This window comes from Sceloporus undulatus, chromosome 3 (assembly GCF_019175285.1).
Source record: "Sceloporus undulatus isolate JIND9_A2432 ecotype Alabama chromosome 3, SceUnd_v1.1, whole genome shotgun sequence".
Lineage (NCBI taxonomy): Eukaryota > Metazoa > Chordata > Lepidosauria > Squamata > Phrynosomatidae > Sceloporus > Sceloporus undulatus.
In genome coordinates, this window is record NC_056524.1 from 257,994,740 (window position 1) to 258,002,353 (window position 7,614).

Here is a 7,614-nt window from a genome sequence, read left to right on the forward strand (position 1 = left end):
CACCTTCAATAACTCCTTCAATGTTTGGACTCAAACCCAGAACTCATTGACAACTTGACTGGCATCAAAGCCACCAGCTTGCCCTAAACTAGGCTTATTTTTGGTGAAACGCAGCTTTTCTTATGATCTTACATGTTGCTCTATATTTTATTTTAGCATGCAGTGGATGATATGGATTTGAATAGTCTACAATGGAATGCTTTCTACAGTTCTGTGTATTTTACAGGGCTCAACCAGTCATTAGGATCTAAATGCAGTCATATACTCAGATAACACACACTTTAATCAATGGGCTTGCTAAATATAATTCACTAATTATGTCTCATTAATTTCAGTGGGACCACTATGAATATATGACTCTGTCTAGATTCAACTCACTTTCATGTTATGTTTTGTGAAGACAAAAAAAAGTTCCCCTTCCCTAAAGCTGGAACAATTTTCATAAAGGTGTAATCTGTCCTTTTTTCTTTCTTTCTAGGGATCCAAATCAACCAGTCCCACAAGATACTAAGTTCATTCATACAAAACCCAATCGTTTTGAGGAAGTAGCATGGACCAGATACTCTCAGAAAGACCAACTTTACCTTCATATTGGATTAAAACCACGAGTGAAAGAACATTACAGGGCCAACAAGGTGAACCTATGGTTGGAACTGGTACCTCACCTGCACAATCTTAATGACATTTCACAGTATACCTCTACGACAACAAAAGTGCCATCGACTGATATTACTTTCAGGCCAACCCGGAAAAATCTGGTACCTGTAACTTCAGCCTTTCCTACAGCCAAACAAGATGACCCCAAACAACCACCAAGCCTAATTTCTGGAGATCAACGGGACTACTCCACGGAATTGAGTGTAACTATTGCTGTTGGAGCCTCTTTGCTGTTTCTGAACATTTTAGCTTTTGCAGCATTATATTATAAAAAGGACAAGAGGAGACATGACGTCCACCGGAGATGTAGCCCGCAGCGTACAACTACCAATGATCTCACCCATGCACAAGAAGAGGAAATAATGTCCCTCCAAATGAAGCACAGTGATTTGGGTCATGAATGTGAATCCATCCATCCACATGAGGTGGTTCTTAGGACCGCCTGTCCCCCAGACTACACACTAGCTATGAGGCGGTCACCTGATGATATTCCTTTAATGACCCCAAACACCATTACAATGATTCCCAACACTATATCTGGGATTCAGCCCCTACACACATTTAATACATTTACTGGTGGACAGAATAACACTCTGCCCCATCCTCACCCACATCCACACCCACACCCCCATTCACATTCAACAACTAGGGTATAGCCAAACAAGATGAAACAAACTTTTATTTTTTTGGTGGATTACCGTGGGTTATAATGACAGAAGACTTCACTTGGCTTTTGACCTACAAGACTCTTATTATTTAAATATGGAGGGATATTATGTGAATATACATATCAAGAACTTTGGGGATTTTGGGGAAAATGCATTGTACATATATACAAATGAACTTTTAAAAAAGTATAACTTTTTGCAATTGCTTGAAGCAATTGTCCTGAATGATACTTTTTACATTCACATTCAAGTATTAATTTTTTTTTTTGAGGATTTAAGTTACATAATGGCATTTGGCATGTGCAACACAAAAACGGGAAAGTAACGATGACTGATGATTAGGGTTTCTTTTTCTTTTTTTTCCTTAAAAAAAGTTCTTTGAATATGCACAAGGGACACATTAATGGAATGTCAGCTAATTTTCACCAGATTTTATTTGGAACTGTTTTCTTGTGTAGACCATATTTACATATTTGGATAAGTATACAAAGCACCAATGTTGTTAAAGGCCTTAGGAAGGGGGTCATAAGCTGAGATCTGCCAGTTTAAAAAAAAATAGAAGGAAGGAGGAGTTTTATAATCTGGCAGGTATGACATTATCACATAAGTGCTGTCAGTATAAACGTTATGGGAATAAAGGAAACTGGATATTTTTAGCACGATGTGCATGATCATTTATTATGCTTGGTGGCTGTGCTGCTGATTAAAACATAATCAAAATTCTTCTTATTCCATTGGAGTTCTCAATAGAAGCTTCTTCCTTCAATTGGCACACCCTAAAGAAAGTTTGTTTTCAAGGAGGAAAAACAAACACCTTAATGACAGCCCAAGATTTCTCAGTAGCTTCTCCATAGTAGAAGGCACTACATCTAAAATTGTTTGATGGTACTGAACAGCAGCGAACCCATGTGGATGGGAATCCCCAAAGAAAACAATAGACACTTTAGTGCATTTTTAAAGAAAATCTCTCCATCGGATTAAGTTATAATCTTTACAGTATCAATAGGTTATCTCTTAATGAAGCATTTCCCATTTCTAGATGGTTCCATTATGGTTTCCTACATTTTAACCAGTATTATATTTGTTTAATGAAACACTGTCCAAAGATTTATCTTCAAGGAATATTTTACAATATGTAAAGGTGTCCCTCCCCAAACGATCACCACAATTACTGCTCTAGTTTTATTTCTTTGGGGTTTCTTGACTAATCACAATGCATGTGATCAGGTTTGCTTGAGCATTTCCAAGCTGGTTCTCTTTTGCTCTGTGTAGCTTCAGCATTTCTGTGAGTTTACTGGAATTTTCAGAAAGACGTTCTCTGCAGAGTACAATCCTGCTACAAAGGTTATAAGGAGAATACAATCACCATCTAGAAATGCTTCAGTTCTGCATCTTAGTTAATATGAATCTGATTGGAAAGGAATGGTCTAAAATAACAGAAAGGTCTTTGTCCCCACCCCATTACTTTCAGATTTAAAGAAAATGGTATGTCACAGTCATTTAAAAAAAGTTTGTATGTATAATCAGCTGTACATTTATATAAAAAGAGAAAAAAATGAGATGGACTAAAGAGCACATCCCTTATGAAAATATTCTCTCTTTTTCCTGTATTATATTTCTATTAGAGTAAAGTTATGTGATTTTTATTTTATTTTGCATTTTTTCAAATTACTAGCAATTTTGATAGTTTGTAAGATAACGCGCAGAACTTTCTCTGACAAACTAACTGCAGTAACAGAAATGTTTCTTTTCAGTTACTCTTTTTCAAGATTGAGAGCTTATTACACACACAGCAAATTGTATACTACTTGATGGGGAAAATTCTTTGTACTTCTGGGCCATTCTTGTTGGCTCCACTGAGTGAAAAAATAAAATAAAATAAAGCTAATCTGGATAATGAATATTATAATTATTCCAATGCTAAGAGATCTGATATTTGCTCATTAAAGAGCTCAAATGTTTATTGCTGTTTTGTCATTTTTTAAAAAAAAATGAAGTAATGGTAACTGTCTCAGAATAAAGAGCTATTTCTTGAGACCAGTCTGACTTTTGAAGACTTCAGTATGCCTTCTACAGAAAAAAAAAGAAACTAAAATTGTTTAATTTTTGATTACAACCTCTTGCAATCCTGAATAAGGATTGAGTTCCTTATGAAATACAATCACATTGCGAATGTGTAAGTAATAAGCTGCAATCCAATGTATGCTTTCCAGAAAGTAAGTTCCACTGAAAAAAGCTGGGTTCAGTTCTGAGTAAATATGTTGCAGGATTGGGCTGTGTGCTTTCCAACTGACATTTCAATACATTTGGCATAAAGCTGGCAGTTGCTAGAAACTTTGGAATTATTTAAAATGTATAAACTCCCCCACAGAGTTATTTCAAATAATATTTCCACAATTACACAAAAAAGGATACATTGCTAATGAGTGTTCCTATAATCAGTTCTCCTTAGAACCTCAAGGACAAGAGTTGTAAAATGAAACTTAAAAGTACAGTATGGTTCAACTGCAAACCCATTCCTGAGCTTTAGTTTTTGAACTCGCTACAACACTTAATGTGATATAGAGTGGTGACTCTGGCTGTCAAAAAGAATTTCCCCCGTAGAAGATGAAACAGGGCAAGTCTTCAAAATTCAGGATGGTCTATGTGCAATTTCTGCCTGATGTGGTTGTGACTGTGACCTGCCAAATGTAAACCAATAAAAAGAATTGTTTGCCATCAGATAGCTATTGTTTAATCAGAGGATTGTATTTTGCTACATGATTAATGGAAAGGAAAAGGGGAAATGCGAACAAATACATGATGACTGTAAATCATGATCACACATTGGAAAAACAGAACAGGAAATAACATTGATGTGTTTTTCTGAACATTATCAGTATAAAATAATTTCCCATGGTATTAATAGTGTCTGTCCATATAGTCTCTGTTCACTGTTTACTTTTTTAATTAAAAAAAATTTAGGTATAATTGAGACTGTCACTATGCCTCCCCTTCTGCTTGGACAGTCAATAATTATAACTGTGAATGATGAAAATGGTAATACATCTGTACTACTCGCTTTTTTTACTGTTCACAAAACCATGAGATACTTCTGGTTGTGATCCTCCACAGCTGGCAATGAAACACATATATGTGTAGCCACATAGGATCAGTGATACGTATTAGAATCTAGAGTATTACTGGGGTTCTCTTATTCATATATTCTTGAATGAACATGTACCATTTATTTTAGTTACCTTAAGTATGGAAATAATATTCAAAAATATTTGAAAAATGATCAGAGAGCATGGTTTTCAAATGTTAAGAAACCCTGATGAGGAGAATCCTTGACGGATGAGAATCTTTGAAGTTCAGGACTTGTTCTACACAAAAATTCACATATGGTTACTTTGTGTGTGTGGGGGGGGGGGAGATCCATCAAGAAAACAGCTTTTTCTGTGCAGAAAATAATATTTCCATGCTGTAATTGGGAAGCTACTCTTTGCAAAATTTGCACATAGTTAAATTCCATAGAAAACAGCATTTTCTGTGCAGGTAACAGCTTTTTCTCCAGAGACTATAATGTTTCGGCATAGAAATATTATTTTCCGTGCACATAATGTTGTTTTCTTAACTGAAAATGTTGTTTTCTGTGTAAAACAACTCCCTATGAATTTTGTGCAGAATAAGTCCTGAATTGTGAATAGGCTTCAAGAAATGCATGGTTTTTGAAAACTTCCATCCAGTGGGAAGAAAATCACTAAAATTACTCATTGTTTGCTTTGAGAAGAAATTTAGTGGAGAATTACATCCCTACATTCTCATGAACAAACTGGAGGTGCACAAGTGCCCACACTTATTTTCATGGAGAGACAGCTGATTGTTTTACAGGCTTTATTCCTCCATTGTGATGAATGGGGAAACCCTTGGAAGAGCTGCCTTCGCAAACTCCATGTATTGTCAACACACCCCTGGATTGAGATAGCTGCTTGCAATGAAAGAATTCTCTCATATAAAAGGGAAGACAAATGTTTTGGAGAACCATGGAGAGCTTTATTTGGCTTGCTACTCTATAACTACAGACAATCAGCAAGACTAGAAACAGAACAAATTTTCTACATTTTCATACAATTTTGAAAGGCCAAGGTCGTTGTGCTTTGTTGGAGTGTAAAAATATGACACATAGTTGCAATCTAATGGAAAAATTCTGGATATGTTTTATGGAGTGTATTTCTACCCATCCAATATTATGCTTGCTTTGGGCCCTCCTTCTGAAAAGAAAAGAAAAAGTCCTTTAGAAAATTAATTTGTGTGTGATAGCATTCTTCTAAGAAATTTCCATTCCAGTTTTTTGAATTGGGTTTGAAAATGCTGATGTGTTGCATAATGAAAAATATGTGGTCATATTCAAGAGGGACCCTTTTTAATTTTATTTTTAGGAAGAATAGTACTACAGACAAAGGCTCAGTACAGACTGCGGTGGTCTGGAGCCAATTTTAGGACTTGGGGTTGCGGAGCTGTAGTTTAATGGCTGTAGTTTGTATTGTTTTCAATTGTACACATAGCTTCATTATATTTTAAAAGCATTGTGTGTGTGTGTGTGTGTGTGTGTGCACGTGCTCATGTGTTTTATGGTCTGTTTTAATTTTTGTAAGCCACCATGGATCCTAGCTCTGGGGGAAATGGAAATGATGATGATGATGATGATGATGATGATGATGATGATGATGGTTCTTTATCAACTACTTAGTCTGTCTCTGCACAGGGCAGAATAACAGCATTTTGGTGCTGAAGCCTCCCCAGTACCCCCCTGTTATGTGGCACTCTGGATCAACTGGCTGTTTGCATATGCATCCCACTGTGTTGCTCTCCTATGCTGTGGGGTGCTCCCTCTGAAGTCAGAATGAAGTGCCCACTGTCAATCACATGTCTGGGTCCCTTGTTCTGGCTTCAGAGGGAGTGATTCATGCCAGCAGTGGTGGTTGGTGGCACAGGAGGACATGTTGTGTACAGCCATCTGACATCATTTCAGAGGGCTATGAAGCAAAAGGTGATTTTTCTTAAACCATTTTAAGGGAAAGATACTGTGGGTGTGATGTTGAACTGTCATGTGTTGTCTGTTTGCACCAGAATCAGGGATTGGGCCCCATGTCAACCAGACTGATCACCTGGATAATGAGGTATTTGGCCCATGTGAACTTAGTAAACTATACTTAACTAAGTAAACTGTCCTGGCCCAACCACTCATACCTGATGGAAGTGTCATTTATGCATGCTTTGATCACTGGCCCTATGAGCCTCCTTTTCCCAATGGACCTGATCATTAAAATAGTTTGAGGGGGAATTACAGTCATGGCAATAGTGTCAGAATCACAACTAAGTAGTGATCATGAATATGAAAGAGTTACGGATGACTGAGCCTTGGTAACTCTTTCATATTTGCAATTGCTGCTTTGTCATGATTGTGACACGACTGCCATAGTTGTAATTCCCTCCTCACCTTACCAAGCATCAGTTGTATGGAGAGAAGGAGGCTCATTCTGCTGTTGATAGGACCATGGTTGAATGAGGTTTCCATCAAGTTTAGGTGTGTCAGGCTAGAAGAATTACATAGTTAAGTATATTTAAGTATAATATATTTAAGCTTAAGTTACATGCATTTAACTAAATACAAATTCTACAAAGCAGAGATATCTTTCTTCAGCCAACTCCAAAACAGAAAATACATCATGCAACTACAAGGTCAACATGGCTAGCCTTGAATATATATAAGTAGATGATACAGAATTCTGGCCAATAATAATAAAAGAAGATGAGGTGGGAGGGGGGAGAAATATTAATGCAAATGTTTTAAAAAGGGAAGAATAGGGTTGGAGGCTAATTCTGAGCCTGATCCATGTGTTCCATCACTAGATATGAACCCTCTTTTTCTGGTTTGTGCCCTCATTTTGATTTTGAGGTTCCTGTTTAAAAACATTTTATTAGTATGCAAGCTAACTAATATTTTTAAAATTTCTCCCACCTAATATCAGAACAGTGGATCACTCACTGAAGTTGAATGACTGGAAATACAATGGAGAGAAAAGAAAATAACTATTCAAGTAGTTCATAGTTACATTTGGTATTGAAGATGGTACTATGCATAGTCCACAAGCAAGACAGGAACACAATAATATACACTGTTTGGCCACTGTAGAAATATAATGACTTCATGTGAACAGGAGCCTCTCCACTTCAGGTCTGTCACTTTCTACGTAAAGAAAGCAGTGATGAAAGGGAATGGGCCTTTGAGCCATGATAGAAGAAA

General features: G+C 36.7%; 1 protein-coding gene across 9 annotated transcripts in view; it reads left to right on the forward strand.

Moving 5' to 3' along the window:
* Positions 1 to 4,237, forward strand: part of NLGN1 (neuroligin 1) — an 892,554-nt gene extending 888,317 nt beyond the window's left edge. For all 9 annotated transcript variants that reach the window (XM_042457844.1, XM_042457845.1, XM_042457843.1 and 6 more), the window contains one exon: positions 479 to 4,237. In XM_042457844.1, coding sequence (XP_042313778.1) covers positions 479 to 1,313 — 835 coding nt within the window. In that variant the 3' untranslated portion in view covers positions 1,314 to 4,237. The remainder of the gene's footprint in view (positions 1 to 478) is intronic.
* Positions 4,238 to 7,614: the final 3,377 nt, after the last annotated feature.